The sequence below is a fragment of the Balaenoptera physalus genome, assembly GCF_965194825.1.
Source record: "Balaenoptera physalus genome assembly, chromosome: 20".
Taxonomy (NCBI): domain Eukaryota; kingdom Metazoa; phylum Chordata; class Mammalia; order Artiodactyla; family Balaenopteridae; genus Balaenoptera; species Balaenoptera physalus.
This window is the reverse complement of record NC_138901.1, coordinates 56116447-56135397: the sequence shown is the minus strand read 5'-3', so window position 1 is coordinate 56135397 and position 18951 is coordinate 56116447. Positions and strand designations below refer to the sequence as shown.

Here is an 18951-nt window from a genome sequence, read left to right as displayed (position 1 = left end):
TGAAAGCAATTTCCTTCCCCTCATAATTTTTCATTGCCCTGCCCTAGCCCAGCTGGAGTTTCCTCTGGACTTGATTTTCAGTCCTGATAACTCTTCTGTATACACACATAAGCTGCGAGATTGCAAAGTATTTTCCCTGCCACCACTTGTGTGTCTGAGGTGGGCAACACTAATATGTCCCTTCCCTGAGTCAGATGTCCATCCCTGGGTCACTACAGGCACACTATCGGTGTGTTCTTGTCTAACATTACCACCACCGATTCCAAGGAGATACGTCCCAGCGGGAGAGCCCATTTCCAACACCTCTCTGGCTCAGCTCTGCCCTTGGACAAGTCATGTGCAACCTTTCTAGGCTTGCAGTCTCACCTCTAAAATGAAGTTATAATTGCATGCAAGAACCCTTCTAGATTTAAATGACCAGGGCTCCTCTACTCCCAAGTGAGATGTAGAGTCCCCTATTTCTCCGCATGCCCTAGTGTATGTCCCTCATTATTGTTTGCTATTCAGATCCATCCTATTAGGCCTCTATTCTAACCCCAAGGAGTGTTTGTGCGGTTGACCTGGCCTTGTAAAGACACAGAATAGTTTATCTGCATAGGAACTACAGCTTCCGTCAGGCACTATTTGAACGGAACCGGAAAGGATGTGGGGGCGTGGCCCCAACGCCCTGGTAGTTTTGAAGACAAACTACAACTCCCAGGATAGCCGCGAGAACTCTGCAGCGGGAAAGGATGGACTGAACTCTGACTGGAGGCCGGGCCGGTCCGGAACCACCCCGACAGCCTCCAGAAAGGGGCGTGGTTATAATTTAGGGGCGTGGCCTTGCAGGCAGCAGGAAGAAGTTACCTGTTGAATCTTCCTATCCATTCTCTTCCCAGCCTTTGTAGCTACCCCTAAGAGGGAAGCCGTAAACCACTAGCCTCTTCTGAAAAAGAGGTAAGGGGACGTAGACAAGGGGCAGCGAAGGAGGCTACTGCATTCCTTAGGAGGGGCCAAACAGCTACTTTCTACCTGCTGAGTCAGGTGAACCGTTCCATGGGGGCGGGGAGCAGCATATGAGAAAAGGGCAAGGACGGAGGAGGTGTTTATTTGTTCCCTTTCAAGACTAAATTTAGGGCCCTTCGTCTGCAGACCCATTGGCGGACTGTGCCTTGGGAACCCTCTTGGCCTCTGGAAGAGAAAAGAACTGGGGCCAGTTTTCCTCAGCAAAAGGAACGGCCCGTCTGGGCTTCCTCCCGTCTGTGTATTTCCTAGCCCCAAAACGACAGAACCATATGGCTTCCGCGGTCTGGGGAAGTGCTCCCTGGTGGGGCCCACCGCCCCCAGCCCCAGCCCGGCCGCTCACGGACATCGACTTCTGCTCTGGGGCGCAGCTGCAAGAACTAACCCAGCTGATCCAGGAGCTGGGTGTGCAGGAGAGCTGGAGTGAAGGTCCCAAGCCAGGACCATATCTCCTCCAGGCCAAGGACTTTGTTTTCTCTTTGCTTGGTAAGTAACCCTCCCAGCCTTCGGGAACTTGCAGCTCTCAGCTCCGCCTCACCCCGCCCCGGCTCTGGATCACGCCTTTACGATCCCTTCTCTTTCCTTAGGTCTCGTTCACCGCCGGGACCTTCGCTTTCCTCCTCAGGCAGAGCTCTTGCTGCTTCGTGGCGGGATTCGCGAGGGCTCCCTGGATCTGGGGCCTGCGCCTCTAGGTCCCTACGCTCGGGGACCTCACTACGACGCCAGCTTCACCCTCCTGGTGCCCGTGCTTTCGCTAGATGGCACTGGGCAGGAGCTGCAACCGGACGTGGGATCCTGTTACGCATGGCTCTTCCTCCCAGAGCAAGTACGCGGAACCTCGGTCCGGGAGGCATGGCAGGATTGCCTAGGACCCCCAGTCCCAGGAGGACGTGATTCGATCCACCCAGCCCAAAGCAAAGAAACTCCCAAGGATCCGCAAATCTCCGTGGACCAGCTGCACGGTGACGTCACTGAGGCTGAGGCACACGAGTCTTTGGAAAAATCACCTAGTAATGTTTCAGTGCCAGAATTGCCTCAACAAGACGTAACCGATGTTGACTTTCCCTCACCACTGAAAAAAACGAATGGTGACGTCACCAAAGCAGCCGACGTTAGCCCAGTGCCACAGCCGTCGGAGGCTCGGGAGGCATGGCCCACATTGTGCCCCGCCCAGGTGGCTGCCTGGTTCTTTGCTTCGCTGGCTGCGGTCGCTGAGTCCCTGTTTCCGGTCCCGGGTGCCCCGCGCTTGGTCCACGCAGCCCGCCACGCGGGGGTCACCACCATCCTCCTGGCTACGCCTGAGCCCCCGCGCCGCCTCCTGCTTTTCGACTTGATCCCCGTGGTGTCCGTGGCCGGCTGGCCCCAGCAGGCTCGGAGCCACTCGTGGGCCGGCCCGCTGGCCTCGGAGTCGTCTTCCTTCTACCTGGTGCCCGGCGGCGGCGGCGGCACAGAGCGGCCGGGCGCCTCCAGATGGCAGCTCTGCTTCGCCCGCCAAGAGCTGGCGCTCAAGACGCGCATACCCGTTCCCCTGCTGCAAGCGCACGCGGCGGCCCAGGCGCTGCTGCGCCCGCTGGTGACCGGGACTAGGGTCGCGGCGCCCTATCTCCTGCGGACGTTGCTCTACTGGGCGTGCGAGCGGCTGCCCGCGCTCTATCTGGCGCGACCCGAGAATGCGGGCGCCTGCTGCCTCGGGCTGCTGGATGAGCTGGGCCGGGTGGTCGAGGCCGGGACGCTGCCCCACTATTTTCTGAGTGGCCAAAAGCTCGGTGCGGGGGACGGCGCCGCTTCGCTGCTCCGGGCGTTGGCCCTGCTTCGCAGGGACCCTGCCCGCGCCCTGCGCGTCGCTGTGGAAGAGGCCAAGGCTGCACGCAAGGGGGGCGGCTTAGCCGGCGTGGGAGGCGGGGCCCATTAAAGACGCTGTTCCTACTAACCTGGAATGTGCTTCTGTTGGCCAGCGGGATGTGGAGGGGACTGCTCTCCCCTCACCTGGGAGACAGGCTGAGCGCCTTGGGCCCGAAGAACCCGTTCTAGAAGGCCTCCTCGCCGGTTCCTCCGCTTCCTCCCACCCTCCTCCCGCCGCATCCCTGGCACAGGTCGTTCCCTTCTGGCCTCTCCACTTTCCAAATCTGTGGCCAGCACCCCTCCTGCTCCCGTGCAGCCTCTGGCATCCATCTCCCGCCAGTTCTTATGGTCTTTTCTCTTAGGAGTCAATAGGGATGGGGGTAACATATTTGCTGAAAAAACGTGTAAAGGAGAAAGGTATGGAGACCAGGGACTGACCAATTTGTCTCACACAAAAGCAGAGATATTAAGGAGGCCGGATTTCACCCCAGGCTAGACCTCACCACCACCGCTATCTCTTCAGTTATTCCCCCCACCTTCCTCATCCAGTTCTGTCCTCCATCCCGGGCAGTAGGGTCCCTTTCTCCATTCTCGGGGCATCTGCCATTCCATCTATCTAAGCCCAACCTCTCCCCCAATCCAGAGTTCCATTCAGTGGAGTCGCCTCCTTGTCCCTCCTCCTCTGAACCCCGAGACATGCGAGACATGCGGCCTTGTCTCGGCTCCACCTGTCTCTAAGACCGTCCCCACTCCCTGCCTCCAAGGAACCCCAGGGTTCCGCCCGCCCAGCTTCACCCCCCCCCCCACCTCTTTCCCGGAGTCTCCGCCCCCTGCCCCGCCCCCGGGCCGGCTCTCGGAGGAGGGGAGAGCTGCTGTCGCCGCCGCCGCCTCAGCTGCCCACAGCTGCCGCCGCTGCCGCCGCTCCGCTTGGTCCAGCCGCCAGGCCCAGTGCTCACTTCGCCAGACCAGGGCGCTCTGCGGAGACACCCTCACTCCTTCCTGGGGTCCGGGACGCCTAGCCGGGCGTGGGGGGAAGCTCCGCTTGCGGGGTACAGGGAGGGAGGAGCCTGGAACCGGAGCCAGCGCCAGCCGTCCCCGGATCGACAAGATAGGACAGGTTGAGGGGCGTCGGGGAAGGAAGAGGGGGTGCTATAGGCAGTCCCGGGGAGGACAAGGAAGCCCTGTCGCAGAAAGCTCTGATGCGCTCTGACTTATAGCGGGTCTGTTCACATCTGGGGACCCGTGACAACGTGGGTGCACTCCTCTCTCGGGGGGCTGGTTGGATTGGAGGGCGTGGGATCTAAACAGCACCAGCTGTCCCCGAGGAAATTAGGGGCTGCCAGAAAAAAACAAAAAAGCCAAAAACCTATGCTCCTTATTCCGAGGTGACAGAGGGCCCTCCAGACAACCACCTGGTGTAACCACTAGGAAGGGCGGATTTGGAGGTGACTTCAAAAGGAGTGGAGGGTAACAAGGTGAGGAAAGGGGCTCAGCAGCTGGAACCCTGTGCCACTAGAAATGGGGGTGACTTGGTAAAAACCGGTATCGTCCAGAGACAGGGTCTGGGAACCTCTTCTTGCTGATTGGCGACAGTCTGGATATTTCAAGGCATAGTTTTTTGGGGATTTCAGTGAAAAAAAGTGGGGGATTCTTCACTTAGAGGGTGGCAAAGGAAAAGACACCAAGGTTGGGTTCTTCCTAGACACTGGCAGCACCCCAGCAGGGGTGGGGTGAGCTAATATCCCCAAAGCTAAGGACCCACACCCTTAAAATTACAAGAGTGGCTTTGGCAGGAGTGCAGGGCCCGGAAATAGGGTGGAAAGGTGCCTGGGGATATTGGAACCACATCCTGGAAAATTTGAGGGTCTTGGCTTTGGGATAGTGTTAGTGGGGGACAGGGACACTGGAGATCAGAGAAGGGGGAGTTTTCTGTGGGGGGCAAAGGTCGGGGGTGGGGTCAACTGAGAGGTACATAGGCTGCTGGGTCTGGCGAAGCTAGCACGAGGCCCAAGGGTGGGAGCTGGTGCCTGGGGTGGGGGTCGTCTAGGGCTTATCCTCAGGTCCCGTGGGTGAGGCGGCGAGTCGGACCGGAGAGGCAAGACCATGTCCTGGTGAGCTAGCGGGCTTCTCTGGGGGGGCCCAGCGCGCTCCGGGAGCCTGCCGGTTTTGGGGTGTCTCCTCCCGGGGCGCCATGGCGGCACTGGCCAGCAGCCTGATCCGGCAGAAGCGGGAGGTCCGCGAGCCCGGGGGCAGCCGGCCCGTGTCAGCGCAGCGGCGCGTGTGTCCCCGCGGCACCAAGTCCCTTTGCCAGAAGCAGCTCCTCATCCTGCTGTCCAAGGTGCGACTGTGCGGGGGGCGGCCCGCGCGGCCGGACCGCTGCCCGGGTGAGTGGCTGGGGCGGGGTCTCCGGGCCGGGGGTCTCTCTGCCTGGGAGGTTGAGGCCAGGGACTCGGAAGAGCGGGGCCCGACTGACGGCGGCTCCCCGAAAGTGAAAGGGGGTGCGCCTGGACCACAAACTCTCGGCCAGACGATGCCTCAGTTTCCCTTCTCTCTCGCCCATAACCCCGAGTCTCCTTGCTTTCGAGGGCAAGGGGAAGGCTTGAGGGGCTAAGCCTGGTGCCCCGAAGCCTGGCAGCTCCCGCTCGCCCCCCCTCCCAACACACGAGTCCCCACCCCCACCGTCCTCTGCCTACGTGCGGTCTCTCGCGATTCTTTCAATGCCGAGCGGAGGGGCCTGGGGGTTCCGGACGCCTGGGTCACCCCGAGGGTTTCTGCGGCTCCGGCAGACCCGTCCCCGCCCCGCTTCTCCCGCTCCTCCGAGCCTTGGCTCCGTTCCTCCTCGCCGAGCTTGCCTGGCTCGGTACCAATCTCCCCAGCTCTCCCCGGGGTGTCCTTGCAGCTACCTCGCCAGTCCGCCCCTCTGTGCGCCCTCCTCCCGTGACCTGCACTTCAAGAAGGGAGCTGGGCACTCCCCCATGACCGCCTACGCGACTCCGAAATCGGGTCCCACTGGCTCAGGGGACCCTCTGCCGCGAGCAACTCAGACACACTACACGGCTGGATACCCGCACGGAGACTGGGGGTCGTACCATCTACGAGGGGGTACCGGGAACTCGGCCGCAAGCGCCGGGGGAGGAGAGTTGTGAGGGTTAGCGTGTGGTCCCCGTCCAGGTGCGACAGGCGGGAAGTCCCTCTGGCCTCGCTCCCGCCCGCTCCCAGCTCCCCTAGGGGGAGACCCCCCCCCGCCCCCCGCTGGCGTCCTCCTCCCCCCGCCGCCGGCCCTCCGCAGTGGTACGGTCCGCAGCCCACCCTTTGAGTGGGACCCAGCCCCCACGTGAGTCAGCCTGCCTCACCAGCTCCCTGGCCCCCTCCCCCATCTCCTTGGTTTGCTACCGAATATCCCCCATCCCAGGCGGGTTACCTGGCTGAAGGGGAGAGGCTGAGCCTCAGGGAGGGTTGGGCCCCCGCGAGCCAGCAGACTGACAGACAGACAGACAGACAGATGGGTCAGTGTCAGACAGGCCGGCGCTGGGCCAAGGCGAGGCCCGCGAGAAGCGAGCGGCAGCCGCAGCAGCAGGTGCTGAGTCAGCGTCAGGCCCAGTCCCACCCCCACTCCTGAGGGGGCGCCCCTACCCTGGGGTCACCTTACTGCCCCCCACATTCGCAAACACACTGCCGCTTCAGCAGCTCTGCCTGTCTCCCTTTGTTCTCTGCCTTTCCATGTATCTCTCCCCTTCCTCTACCTTCTTCTCCCTTCCCCCCATTCTGGTTGAGCTGTAGAGTAGGAATTAAGCCTTTAAATAAATTTCAATCAATTAAACTGAAAGCTGGTTAGAGGAAGCAGAAGGGACCCACACCCCAGCTTCCTCTGGAGTCAAAGAGAGGTGGGAGAGACCTTGCTTAGAGGGTCAGGGAGCTGGGGCCCTGGGACCCTCTTCCTTCCCTCCATCCTCCTTTCTTTCTCTCCTCTGATCCCGCCAAGTGTAGCAATGTTTCTGGGAACAGAGATGTCATGTTCCAAGATGAATGTCTCTTTCTCCAGAGCCTCAGCTCAAAGGCATCGTCACCAAACTGTTCTGCTGCCAGGGTTTCTACCTCCAGGCGAATCCCGACGGGAGTATCCAGGGCACCCCAGAGGACACCAGCTCTTTCAGTGAGAGGGGAAGCCAGCTGCTGGGTGGGAAGGGGGAGAGCAGGCATAGGAGATGACAATCCTATTGTGGCTTCAGGTTCTGTTGTTTTCAGTCTGGCTCTTTGACCCCGCAAAGGAAGAAGTAGAACTGGGACCAGAATTGAGGGGGGGCTCAGATGGGGATTGGAGGCTTGGGGTACTGATACCTCTTCTCTCCACCCCCAGCCCACTTCAACCTGATCCCTGTGGGGCTCCGTGTAGTCACCATCCAGAGTGCCAAGCTGGGTCACTACATGGCCATGAACGCTGAGGGGCTGCTCTACAGCTCGGTGAGACAAGGGGGCAGAGTGGCCTGGAGTCAGGGGACTCCCCTAGCTATAGCCTTCCCAATTGCAGATATTTTGCAGCTCAGGGCTTCCTCTCCCTCCAGCTCCTGCCGACACCCTGTCCTCACTGCCCACTCCCAAGCACCTCCTCTAGGGTCCCTCCAATCCCTTCTCCTCCAATAGCCTCCTAAACACCCCCAGGCTCTTTGAATGTCCAACTCTTTCAACCTTTTAGACCCCCTGTGTCTTCTCCAACCTCCTCTAGACCTCATTATTACTCACTTCCCCAGAGTCATTCAGGATACTGGGGAAGGATTCAGGAACTCCTCCAAGCAGAAATTCCCTCCAGGTCCCCTGGATGGTGAGAGGTTGGGAGTAGAGCAGAGAGAAGTTATCTTCTCATTCCAGGCCCCCAGAAGTCTAGTCCCTGGCCCTCGGGGGCCACCAGACTCTTCCTCACCCTCCCTTTCTCCCAGTGCCTGCGTGGGCTCAGAAGTTGGCTCTCCCAGTCTCAAACGTGTGGATTATATCCTGCCTTGTTCTTCCCAGGGCTCCCTTCTGTTCAGTGATGTGTCTTTTTGTCTTTCTGTCTGTGTGTGCCTTTCTGGGTCTTTGTCTCCTCAGCCACATTTCACAGCTGAGTGTCGCTTTAAGGAGTGCGTCTCTGAGAATTACTATGTCCTGTACGCCTCTGCTCTCTATCGCCAGCGTCGTTCTGGCCGGTCCTGGTACCTGGGCCTGGACAAGGAGGGCCGAGTCATGAAGGGAAATCGAGTCAAGAAGACCAAGGCAGCCGCCCACTTTGTGCCCAAGCTCCTGGAGGGTGAGTATGGACCCCCAGGGAAGAGGTGGACCACATGGGACGGTATTGACCTTGACATGGACATTTAGTGACACACAGCTAAGGGGCTATAAGTGTTTTAAGAGGACACATGCTATGACAGGTCAAGCCAGGAAGGCTCTGGCCTTTGGAGGTTTGGGAAGCTCTCCTTCTGTGGGTTCCCAGAGGAGGATTGTAGGGGAAGGGAGCCCTTTCAGAGCTCTCTTGGTGCCTAACTCTCCTTCCTGCTCCTCTCTCTCCCCTTCACAGTGGCTGTGTACCGGGAGCCTTCTCTCCACAGTGTCCCTGAGACCTCCCCTTCCAGGCCCCCTGCCCCCTGCCATGCAGTCCCCGGACTGGAGGCTCCCTGCCCTCGCCACCACCACAGCCTGTCTCCCAGCCCTGCTTCTGGCCCTGCTCTCACCCCTGCTGCCACGCTCATGCCCTGAGCAGCCAGGTCCCACCAGGTGCTCTACCCAGAGGGAGCCTAGGGGCCGGCCGTGACTTCCGGGGCTGCTGAGACCCTCAGATCCTTGGGCCCGGGAAAGGGCTCAGAGAGGGGGATGTCTGAAAATGGTCCTGGCTGATCACTTCTTTCCTTCCACACTCACACCCTCCAAAGCCTTTTCCCGAGATGGCGCGGGGGGTTCCAAAACTGACAAAACCAGAGCATAAATCTTCCGCACCCCGGGCTCAGCCAGTTCCTGGAGCCCTTTGCCCTTTTCATGGCCACCAAGCCATAGATTTATAGGTCCACTGGAGCTCAGGATTAGTTTCCTTCTTTCCCTACTCCACCTTTTGCCTTGTTCCAGACAGGTTCTGGAACACCAGGCACCCCAGCCGGGGCCATTTCTGCACTCAGGGTCTGTGCTGGAACACAGGCATGCTGCCAGGCTCTGTTCTGGATCCATCAGGCTTCTGTCCTTCACCCAGATGGACCCCTGGTTTCCAAGTGGAGAGAGGCTGGATTTGGGCCCTGTCCAGCTGTTGGTCTTGGCCTGAATTGAGCCAGTCTCAGATCACCACAGGTTTAACTTTCTTACCCCAGAGACACCCAATTCTAGAGCGTGATGTTCTAGACACGTACGGAGCCATACTTCCTTCTGAATCTCAGCTCTAGGACATAGACCACGACTCTCAGCCCTTCCCTCTAGGATGGAACTAGAGCCTATATAGCCATGTTATTGCTCTAGAGTAAGAGTTCTAGACCCACGCTCCCACCTTCTCTAGTGATACCTGTTAAGCAGGAGCTCTGGAAAGGACCCAGCTATGATTCACAAAGAACTAAGTTCTGGCTGGATCAAGAACCACTTCTTGTTTTCCCTAGACAATTTTCCAAAAATCTTATTCTTCCTATAGAATGCTAACCTTATTTTTTACATGCAGTTTCTAGCTCCTGCAACTCAGCTGGGGTCCTGCCAGGGAACAGAGGCTGAGGAAGGGCAGAGGAATTTTGGAAGGAATCCCTGGCTCATAGAAGGGCAGCTAGGATGGGGAAGGGGCCAGAACTATGGCATGACTGGACCTGTGCCTGGGTTGGGGGGACATGAACACTTAGCTACCTCAGCAGGAATTCCTTCCAGGTCCCCTTTAAAGCTGAGGTCTTTAGGGTAATGGGTCTAGAATAAAAAAGACAAATGGGACATAGCTTTGACCCCCCCAAATGAGGAGACCCCAATTCAGCAATAAGTCCCACCCTTCTCCCCTACGGGTCAGGCCAAGGAGGGTGATGGCCTCTTGGTCTCTAGACCTCATACACCCCTCCAGCTTCTAACTGAACAGAACTTGCTTTACCTCAGCTGGATGTCAGGTACCCAAAAAAGGCTCTGCTCCCAGGGGACCGGTCTCCACTCCATGCTTTCTCAATTAAAGACTATTTATACAATTGAAGTGTTGTCTGCCATCTGTGGGTAGCAGGCTTTGGCAGTTGCTCGGGGAGGGATCAAGTCCCAGGGGCGGGGCGGGGCGGGGCGGGTGGGCTGGGCTGCCCCCCAATAACAGGTGCACATTCCTGGGCGCCTCGTCACTTCCCCTGCGCTGGCTGTCCTGGCGGCTCACCCAAGCGGACTCACTGAGCGACGCGGGCGGGCTATGACACCAGGGGCGCTACTGCTGCTGCTGCTGCTGCTGCTGCTGCTGGGGGCGTTGGGGGCACCGTTCGCCCCGGGTAAGTCTGGGCCTCAAAGGGGTAAGGTAAACATGAGATCTAGAAACAGTCATGCCCGGATCCCCAAGTAGCATCCTCCGTAAGGCCTAGAGCTGAGACATGGAATCCCAAATACTAGCTGGGTGACTGTGGGCAAGTCACCCCACCTGTGTTCTTTAGTGTCCTTGTCTGCAAAATGTGAAAAAATACCTACTTTCCGGAGCTACTGTGAATGAGGATGAATGGAGATGATCCAGGCACAGTGCCTGGTATCTGCTCTGAGCTCCTCCCTCAGTATTTTCCCAGGCCTCTGAGGCTTGCTGCGTAGGGAGGTGTTGTCTCTGCGTGTGAGTCAGTGGATACTGAGTCCTGGTCCCTTCCCCCCATTATCTTCTCTTAGCCGTCTACTGCGAGGCCTAACCATTTACCGGTAGAAATTCATCACCCTCTCCCTGACCCATCTTAAAATACAAATGCCCCCAAGAGAAGTAACACTTTGAGCCAGTAGGCAAGAGCTGGAGGTCTTGGGGCTCACCCCGAGTCTGGATGGGCTGGAATGGGTGAGTTGGGGTGAAGGGTAGAGCAGGTAATCACTGCACACTTCAGTTAAAGAAGGAGGTATCTTTCGAGCCGTGGGGTTTCTCCAACGGAGGCTGGAACACCCAGATAACAACAACGAGGAAGCCTCGGAAGTCCAGCCTTGACCCCTGCGGGGAGTGCGGTCTAGATACCCGGCCATAGGGGCAGAGCTGGCGGGTGGGGGGGCGGGGCGGGGCGGGTGGGCGGGGACATGCCTGCTCTGCCAGCTGATTGGCTGGCAGGTGCGCGCTGGCGGGGCCCGAAATTAGGGGCTACCAGGCCGTGAGGACCGCTAGTCCCACCACTCTCTCGGCCCCGCGGCAGCCGGAATCGGGCTTCTGCTTCCCAGCCCGCGGCGCCCCCACCACCTCGCTCCCCACCACTCCCCCGGCTTTCCGGGATCCGAATTTGGAGGCCCCTTAAAGGGTCCCCGTTGCTCTTCGCCCGGTCCTGCAGAACGGAAGTGGGGATCCTGGACTTCGGTCCCAGACGGTGGAGATCGGGATGGCTTCCGTGCTGATCCGAGAAGCCAAGAAGGGAGACTGTGGAAATATCCTGAGGCTGATTCGGGTGAGGGCTGCAGGCCGGAAACCGGGGTCCCAGAGGGGGTCAGAGCGGCGCTGCTGGAGTGGGGGCGGGAAGGAGGAGGTGGGAGCAGAGGGAGGAGCGCGCCCAGGGCTCCTCCTGCCTTAATCTAGCCTCTGTCCGCACGCTGTAGGAACTCGCTGAGTACGAGAAACTCTCAGACCAGGTGAAGATCAGTGAAGAAGGTACGGGCCCAACACCTGAGTCCTGACGGAGGCTGGGGTGGAAGTGACGGATGGGTTCCCCAGGCAGTAACTCCAGACTGGGCACACACCCAGGCCTTCTGTCTCTATCTCTTTGTCACAACTCCGATCTCTGCAGCCCTGAGAGCAGATGGCTTTGGAGAGAATCCTTTCTATCACTGTTTGGTAGCAGAGATTCTTCCTGCCCCCGGGGAGCCACAGGGTAAGAGCACTCCTAGCTCAGAGGCGCCCTCTCCAGTCAGCCTCAAAGGTCTCTCCCCCAGGTGCCCAGCGGCCTGACCCTTCTTTTTTTCTCTCTCAGGGCCCTGTGTGGTGGGCTATGGGCTATACTACTTCATCTACAGCACATGGAAGGGACGAAACATTTATCTGGAAGACATCTACGTGAAGCCAGAGTATCGGGGTACTGGGCAGAGGCCAGGCTGGGAGAAAAGCAACCCATAGACTGGACCACCATCCCTTGCCTCTTAATCCTAACCTATGGTCTTTTCTGATCCCCTTCAACTCAGACAATCCCTCTTTTTGTCTTTTTCTCCCCACATCAGGTCAGGGCATTGGCTCCAAAATAATCAAAAAAGTGGCTGAGGTGAGGAGAGGGATGGAGCTACAAGCTGGGCCCTGGCAAAGCAAAGCTGTATGGGAGGCACCTGGGTTGAATGGAGGGCGAGAAAGTCTTTTCCTTTTTGACCCAGGAAAGTGAGTGGTGTCTTCTCCCACAGGTGGCCCTGGATAAGGGCTGCTCCCAGTTCCGCCTGGCAGTCCTAGACTGGAACAAGGGGGCTACGGACTTGTATAAGGCCCTAGGAGCCCAAGATCTGACGGAAGCTGAAGGTTGGCACTGCTTTCGCTTTGAAGGAGAGGCGATGAGGGAGTTGGCAGGAAAGTGACGCCATCCCTTGGGGATCTCCATTTCAGCTTCTTCATCCCCACCAGCTCAAGCAGTCCTCAGAGACTGTCTCCACTGACCAAGGCCTCCCGGAAGGAAGGGAAGGAGGGTTGGAGGTGAATATTCCCAGATGGAAAGAACAGAGGTGAGGAAGAGGCAAGCCTTCCCACCTCCTTGTTAAGGGTAAAAAATAAATGAGAATTCCTATGTGTTGATGTGGTGTTGGGTGGAGGAATTGAGGATGTGACAAGCTTCAGCTATTACGACCCTTCCTCAGTGTTTTCTGGTCAGTGGATATTGCTCCTGGGGATAAAAGTGGGCCTAAGATGACTTTCACCCACAATGGACCAGAGTATTGGCTCTGGCCTCTAGCATATATATCAGGCTTGTTGGTCAGGTTTGGGACCCAGACAAAGGCCTCCAGTGTCTGGACTGGGCTGTGTGGAATCCGAGACTGAGGCAGGCCCACCGACTCAACAGATGGAACAGGCTGCCACCTGGTGGCGGCATTTTAGGGACACTGGGAAGGACCACTGGCCCCAACTTTTAAAAAATCCGCTCAGCTAGCGAGTGCTTTTTCTTTTTCAAAAGTCACAAAGCCTTTTTTTTCAGTTCAGCAGAACCAGAACAAACCTTTAGGACCCATGGAGACAAGAAGGGAAACAGGTTCATTTCCTACTTTCATAATATTTTATTATACAAGTAATGCAGGTTTGTTGTAGAGAAGTTTGAAGGGACATATAAAAATAAAATCCATAGCCTTACTTACATCTCTACTCTTAACCCTTTGGTACTGATTCCTTAGATTTTTTTCAATGTACATATATACATATAATTAGTTAATTATGTGGGGATTTATGGGATCAACTCTTTTGCCACCTGTTTTTTCATTTAACAATAAATCAGAAACATCTTCCTAAGTTATTAAACACATCCTCACTTCCAGTGGTAACATATTACTCCTTTTGTGGAGGAACCATTGGTTAAATGGTCATAATTTAGACACTGAAAGTGGACCAGCAGGTAACATAAATGTGTAAATTGTAAAACACAGGATCAATGGAGCCTAGAGAGTTGAAGATCCATCTTAAAATTCAAAAAAAAAAAAATACAATTCAGCCAAACAACACTTCAAAGGCCCAAATTCTTCCAGAGTGGTGCCAGTTTTGGGCCCTTAAAATGAGTTTACAACAGATGGGCCTTTAGGACAAACTTGATTGAGAAATAATGAAGCTTGTCTGCCCCTTCCACAGATGGGAGCAAGAAGAATCCAGTTTCATGCCCTTGGCTCATCTAATCTGGCAGGGATGAATATCTTTTAAACATGAACAAGTTATCTTTTGATGGCACTTTTTAAACTTAACTCAGAATGAATTATTTCTGGAAGGACACACAAACAAGCAGAGAGTGGTTGCTTCCAGGGAGAGGAACTGGGTGTCCAGGTAACGCGAGGAAGGGGACTTTTCCCCATGCCACTTTGGATCTTCTGAATTTTGTGCCTCGCCCATGTAGTACTTCAGAAAAATGAATAAATAAAACTTTAAATACTAATGCAGAAGAAAAGATTATGAACTAGGAAACAATATTTCCAAAATGTATCTTGCCCCCGTCCTGTTTTGTCTTTGCTTTTCAGAGTTTACACTTGTTTTTTTGTTATTCGCTCACCCTGACCCAGATCTTACCAGTTTTCATAGGGTGTCTTTGCACCCCGGCATCAATCCATTCTGCAGCCACCCCATGGTCTCCCACCCACTCATCACTTCATTAACCTCCTGTAGGGTGATTCTATTAAGTGCTGGGGCTGACTAGTATGGAGTGAAAATCACCTGGGTTCTGTCCATTCCAGGGAGAACAGAGGGGAGGGCATTTAGGGGGAGGGATTTTTAAAGAAAGAATAGAGATAACTTAAAATATCTCTCAAATCTGTCCACATCCCTAACCCCACTTCCACTATCACCTCTCTTTGAAAATTGCTATAACCTCCTAACTGATCTCCCAGCCTCCTTCTGTAAGTACCCCCCTTCCATGGGGTTATTTTTTTTTAATCATAGATATACAGTATAGTATTTAAAGTGTCAAATATCTCTACAAGACCTATATAAGAAAACAGTAGTCTCCCAATTCCCCAGCTCTTCAGAGTCAATCACTTTCAATTGAGTTTTTTAATTGTATTGTTATGGGGGGGTTTTGTATTCACCTTCATATTTCAAATTCAAAATGGCATACAGATATTGCTACTTTTTTTTTTTTTTTTTTGGCCACATTGGGTCTTCGTTGCTGCACACGGGCTTTCTCTAGTTGCGGCGAGTGGGAGCTACTCTTCGTTGCGGTGCGCAGGCTTCTCATCGCAGTGGCTTCTCTTGTTGCGGAGCACGGGCTCTAGGCGCGTGGGCTTCAGTAGTTGTGGCGCACGGGCTTAGTTGCTCCGAGGACGTGGGATCTTCCCGGACCAGGGTTCGAACCCGTGTCCCCTAGCATTGGCAGGCGGATTCTTAACCACTGCGCCACCAGGGAAGTCCAGTTATTGCTACTTCTTGATGTTTCTGTTTCGAGCACTAGTATTGACCTCCCATTGCTAACCCTCTTTTCCAACCCCTCTTTCACCCCATCCCTACTTCCCATCCTCCCATCCCTCCAATATTATATCATAACTCTGGATGGATCTGTGTTTCATGTTTACATGTTATGATTATGCAAATGCTCTTCACAGTTGAGCCATGTGGATTGTTATAGGTGTTTTTCTTTCTTGCATCATTTTTGTTTTCCCTGAAATTAATACTTGCCTTGTCTCCTTTATTCATTTGCTTAGTTTTCTGTGTACTCTAAATTATCCCCCAATTCTCCCCTAGTTATGTTAATCTCTTCTTAAGAATATACAAACACGTAAGGAATTTGATCTATTTCATTTTGAAGAACTTTCTCACGGAGCCCTTAGACCTGCTCCAGCACACAGTCTGATCTTTAGGCTGCACTGTTGGAGTCCCCTTTCACATCCATCTTAGGGACCTTTGCCCCTCTCTTGACAGCCTGTTTCCCAGAACCCATGTACTCACCTTTCTCGGTTTATTTTGATGGAGCTTCTTGAGAAAGGATGCCTGGGAGGTAAATTTGTTGGAATCTTACAAGTCTGAAAATGTCTGGTCTGCTCTTGTGCTTAATTGACAGTGTGGATGGGTATCAAATATTAGATTGGAAATAATTTACCCTAAGAATTTTGAAGGCATTTCTCCATTGTCTTCAAGCTTCAGAAACTGAAAGTTTGCTGTATTGCTGTTCAGAAACCTGAAATTTTTCTTATTCTGAATCCTATGTATGAAGCTTATTTTTATTTTCCTTCCCTCTTTCCCCAACCACAGCTTTTAGGAGCGTCTCTTTATCCTAGAATTCTGAAATCTTCCATGGAAATGTCTTAGTGTTTTCTCAGTGGGTCTTTGCAATCTGGAAACTCACGTTCTTCAGTTATGGAAACATTTAAAATTTTTATTATTATTTTTTGGGTGATTTTCTCCCTCCATTATCTCTGTGATCTTTCTGGAACTTTTGTTGTTATTCAGATGTTGAATCCCATGGACTAATCCCATAATTTAAAAAAAAGATTTTTTTTCTTTCCTTTTTTCCCCATCTTCATTTTCTGGCTCTACTTTCTGGGAGATTTCTTTAATTTCTATTTTCCAACCCTTCTACTGAAATTTTTTAAATTCCCTAATTGATTTTATTTATTTATTTTTCTTCCAGTTTTAATGAGATATAATTGACATAGCAGCACTGTATAAGTTTGTGTGCAGCATAATCATTTGATTTACATACATCATGAAGTGATTATCACAATAAGTTTAGTGAACATCTATCATCTCATATAGCTACAAAATTAAAGAAATAAAAATTTTTTTGTGATGAGAACTTAACTTTCATATATATAACGTACAGCAATGTTAATTATATTTACCATGTTGTACATTACATACCTCCTTCTACTGAATTTTTATTTTTGCTCTCATGTTTTTAATTTCTAAGAGCTCTCTTATTCTCTGCATTTTAAAAACATTCTGTTTTTGTTTCATGGATATATGTCCTTTTCTCATCTGAGAATATTCATCATAGGTTTTTTAAAAAATGTTTTTCTCCTTGTGTAGTCTGTATTTCTTCTAAACTTTCTTTCTTTGTTTTGGCCTCCATCTTTCATTTTAAAGGCTTTCCTCAAATGTCTGGTAATCCTCAGTTGTCTGCTCATATTTAAGATCGGGACACTAAGGTACTGATTGGAAACTGTGAGTGTGTCTGTATGGGATGTAGGGAGGCAGGTGGACCGTGAACTTTACTATAGGGTGAGCCATGAGGCCATTTCCTTGAGGAACCCCTGATGTCAGTACCATTAGGTCTTTTTCCTTGTCTGGTTAGATTTCCCAGAGAAGATGCTTCCAAACTCCTGCCTGGAGGGTGTAAGCCTGGTTGTAGGTAATCTCAGAGCTGGGTGAAGAGGGAGTCTGGGGCAAGTCTCAACATTCAATCTGTAACTTTCATTTTCAGGATCTATCTAGCCATCCATCTATCAATCTATCCATCTTTCTATCTTCCTCTCTCAATGTCTCTGTGTATTTAGAAGTCCTAAGGCAGGACTATCCTGGCGGTCCAGTGGTTAAGACTCCATGCTTCCACTGCACAGTGCATGGGTTCGATCCCTGGTCCAGGAACTAAGATCCCACATGCCATGCGGTGCGGCCAAAAAAAAGAAAAAGAAGTCCTAAGGCAAGCTGGGGCATTCTGTTGACACATTCTGTATAGTCCAGCTAGAGTAATTTCACCTACAGGCAATTTCACCTAAAGGCAAATTGGCTGAAAATCCAGTCACAGCTCCCACTGCTGTCAGCACAAAGTCCAAACTTCTGGCTAATCCCTCCAGGCTCTGGCCCAAATCCCCATTATCTGAAATATTATTCCAGCCTTTTTTCCCCAGCAAGTCAGTTCTGACCATGTTAGACTCTTTCCAGTACCTCAAATGCACTGTAGTCTCCCTTCTGGGCCTTCTGTACATGCCATTTCCCCATCTGAAATGCTGTTCCCCCTTTTCCCACTCTCATCCTTGGCCTGAATGAACAATGACTAAAGCAGATGAAAAAGAGCAAAAGTCAAATCTGAGAGGACTGTTGCTGCCAGAGGCTTGGAAATTGATGATGGTGCCATTTCCAAGACAAAATTCAGCCACTCCTGTTGCTTAAGGGTCCAAACCCAAACATTTTAGTCTGACAGCCAGCACTCCTGATAATCTGTCCCACTTAATTTCTCTAATTCTCCCTCCCTACTCCTTATCAGAATCACTGCTGATAGTCTAGTCCCTTTTATTATTTCTGCTACCCTCTTTACTGATGTTCCTTCTCAGGCACTCTTGAAGGCACCTCTTCTTTTGCCAGCCCTTTATTTATTTATTTGTTTCTTTGTTTAATTTTTGGACACGCTGCACGGCATGTGGGATCTTAGTTCCCCAACCAGGGATCCAACCGGTACCCTGCAGTGGAAGCATGGAGTTCTAACCACTGGACCACCAGGGAATTCCCTGCCAGCCCTTTAAATACTGTTGTAGTTGAGAGTTTTATCATGGACCCAATCCATTTCTAAGTCACTTTTCTTTAGACATCTAATTTTCTCTTATAGCTTTAACTATGTCTAATACGCTGATAATTCTCACATTCACCTCTCTAGCCCAGATGTCTCCTGGGCCACACACTTGTGTGTCCATTGACCTACAGGACATTGGTTCCTTCAGTTAATATTTGCCGTGCCAGGAACTGTGCTAAGTACTGAGTATACAATGCTGGGGACAAACAGACCTGGAACCCAGTCTCTGATCTCATAGGGCTTACTCATAGTGTGATGGCAGAAGACAGACGCTGGATAAATGATTAAAATTACAACCATGATGTGTGCCACAAAGGAGTATGGGATGCTTTGGCAGTGTAAGGCAGGGGACCTAAACCAGTGTGGGCATAATGGAAGGCTAATGAAATTATATTTAAATTGGGATCTGAAAGAGAAGTTTGTTGAAGACAAGGGAACATGACCACCTGGATGGTGGACCCTCAAACTCAAAGAGCACAATCAAACTCATTGAACTCATCAACTTCTCCTCCAAAACTTTTTCTCGTATGTTCTCTCTTCCATGACTGGCATCACCATGCACTCAGCAATCCAAGGTAGAAATTTGTGTTCCTCCCACTTCTTCACTGACTCCACCCCATCCTTATCACCAATTCTTGTTGATTCTATTGCAAATTTAACAGGCTCAAATCAACCTGTACCTCTGTTGCCCACAGCCCTAATCCGAGGTGGTCCTTAGCATCTTCCTCACCTGCAACAGCTCCTCACAGCTCTCACTGCCTTCTGGGATGCCCTTTCTCTTTAATCTATTCCCCACAGTTGTAAAACATAAATCTTA

The 18951-nt window shown here is 52.9% G+C and overlaps 3 protein-coding genes across 8 annotated transcripts; all 3 read left to right on the top strand.

Annotated features, from left to right (window-relative positions):
- Nucleotides 1–1252: 1252 nt before the first annotated feature.
- On the top strand, nucleotides 1253–2932 carry LOC309649954 (transmembrane protein 102-like). Its single transcript, XM_082440638.1, has 2 exons — nucleotides 1253–1488; nucleotides 1590–2932. The coding sequence occupies exons 1-2, from the start codon at nucleotides 1275–1277 to the stop codon at nucleotides 2912–2914; spliced, it is 1539 nt and encodes a 512-aa protein (XP_082296764.1). The 5' UTR covers nucleotides 1253–1274; the 3' UTR covers nucleotides 2915–2932.
- Nucleotides 2933–3729: 797 nt separating this feature from the next.
- On the top strand, nucleotides 3730–9760 carry LOC309649955 (fibroblast growth factor 11). Of its 4 annotated transcripts, none has more exons than XM_082440640.1 (6): nucleotides 3730–4319; nucleotides 4988–5228; nucleotides 6887–6997; nucleotides 7202–7305; nucleotides 8011–8125; nucleotides 8393–9760. In XM_082440640.1, exons 2-6 carry the CDS (start codon nucleotides 5036–5038, stop codon nucleotides 8569–8571), a joined length of 702 nt encoding a protein of 233 aa, XP_082296766.1. In that variant the 5' UTR covers nucleotides 3730–4319; nucleotides 4988–5035; the 3' UTR covers nucleotides 8572–9760. The 4 variants fall into 4 exon arrangements, with proteins under 4 accessions (XP_082296766.1, XP_082296767.1, XP_082296765.1 ...); XM_082440639.1 differs by having other exon boundaries at nucleotides 3731–4319; nucleotides 7927–8125; XM_082440641.1 differs by lacking the exon at nucleotides 7202–7305 and having other exon boundaries at nucleotides 4988–5182; nucleotides 7927–8125.
- Nucleotides 9761–11047: 1287 nt separating this feature from the next.
- On the top strand, nucleotides 11048–12732 carry LOC309649904 (thialysine N-epsilon-acetyltransferase-like). Of its 3 annotated transcripts, XM_082440510.1 has the most exons (7): nucleotides 11048–11417; nucleotides 11566–11617; nucleotides 11754–11837; nucleotides 11937–12038; nucleotides 12181–12221; nucleotides 12355–12466; nucleotides 12551–12732. In XM_082440510.1, the coding sequence occupies exons 1-7, from the start codon at nucleotides 11352–11354 to the stop codon at nucleotides 12598–12600; spliced, it is 507 nt and encodes a 168-aa protein (XP_082296636.1). In that variant the 5' UTR covers nucleotides 11048–11351; the 3' UTR covers nucleotides 12601–12732. The 3 variants fall into 3 exon arrangements, with proteins under 3 accessions (XP_082296636.1, XP_082296635.1, XP_082296637.1); XM_082440509.1 differs by having other exon boundaries at nucleotides 12355–12732; XM_082440511.1 differs by lacking the exon at nucleotides 11754–11837 and having other exon boundaries at nucleotides 12355–12732.
- Nucleotides 12733–18951: the final 6219 nt, after the last annotated feature.